The 1231-nt window shown below is 37.9% G+C and overlaps 1 protein-coding gene across 1 annotated transcript in view; it reads right to left on the reverse strand.

Annotated features, from left to right (window-relative positions):
* The window catches only part of LOC105999872 (HLA class II histocompatibility antigen, DR alpha chain), a 6789-nt gene extending 5999 nt beyond the window's left edge, over positions 1 to 790 (reverse strand). The window contains exon 1 of the mRNA XM_013035019.1: positions 650 to 790. Coding sequence (XP_012890473.1) covers positions 650 to 731 — 82 coding nt within the window. The 5' untranslated portion in view covers positions 732 to 790. The remainder of the gene's footprint in view (positions 1 to 649) is intronic.
* Positions 791 to 1231: the final 441 nt, after the last annotated feature.

Here is a 1231-nt window from a genome sequence, read left to right on the forward strand (position 1 = left end):
AAAAAAATTAATGCCATGATTCAGCTAAGAATAGTGCTAAGAACTTTTCATACTTATTTTTTCATTTAATTCTAAAATTTATGGTGAGGTTTCTAAGTTTTGGCAGGGTGGGGGGAGAAGAGTCAGTCCTGGGGCTTGATCTCAGGGCCTGAGCACTGTCCATTGAGCTTCTCTTGCTCAAGGCTAGCACTCTACCACTTGAGCCATAGCTCTGCTTCTGGCTGTTTTTTTTTTTTTGGTAGTTTATTGTAGATAAGAGCCTCAGGGACTTTCCTGCCCTAGCTGGCTTCAAATCTTGATCTTCAGAACTCAGCCTCCTAAGTAGCTAAGATTACAGGCATGAGCCACTAGTGCCAACCTGAGATTTCTAATTTTTAATTTCACTAATGTTCCAGAAAGAAAATTAAAGCCCACAAATAAAACTTGTTAATGCCTATCCGTAGTATTTCCCCCACCCTCTGTAACTTTGGCTCATACCAAGTCAAAAGTATCACTACCCAGTTTAGTTTTGTGCAAATAAACTAAATTTGACTTATTTCATTTTTTTAATAGTTTCCTAGTTAAGCCAAAGATTGTCCTGCAAATGTCCACAGTTCATTTCTCAAGAGCTTCATTGTCTACTGTCCCTAGTTTTTCTCTCAGGACTTACCTTTGATAGCCCATGACTCCTGAGGGCTCATCAGGATAGCCATGAAGAAAATTTCTAACATCAGGACTCCATTTAAGGCCATTTCTTCTTGGGTGTTTTGATGGGGACCCGCAGAGCTCTCAAGAGAGACAGACTAGAAAAGAATAAAGATAAGAGAATTAAAGTTCAAATCAGTGGAGCAGTAGCCAATCAGAAAATTCTTTTGAGATGACACAGCTGTTGCTAGGGAAAGGGCCCTCTTAAAGGGTGCCAGATAGGGAATATGTAGCTCAGCATTTAATACCAGACTCTCCATTTATTTGTTATTTCAAGAAGCAAATTTTCTTAAGAATTATTTTATCCATTTATTCCAGAAGTCTCTTAAGTGAGCAGAATAAAATTTTAAGTTTTTGAGAATATTATTCAATTTACTCTCTCGTGAATCCCAATCCAAATTCTAGAAAGGAATATACTTAGGAGTAGTTGAAGCACATTAATGAGAAAAGAACTGGGGTTGGAGGCATGGTTCAGTTGGTAGAACACTTAGCCAATAAGTAAAAATGTCAGTTACTGAGTTCAAGTGCCTGTTTCAGACCAAAAGTT

The sequence above is a fragment of the Dipodomys ordii genome, unplaced genomic scaffold (assembly GCF_000151885.1).
Source record: "Dipodomys ordii isolate 6190 unplaced genomic scaffold, Dord_2.0 Scaffold202, whole genome shotgun sequence".
NCBI classification, from domain to species: domain Eukaryota; kingdom Metazoa; phylum Chordata; class Mammalia; order Rodentia; family Heteromyidae; genus Dipodomys; species Dipodomys ordii.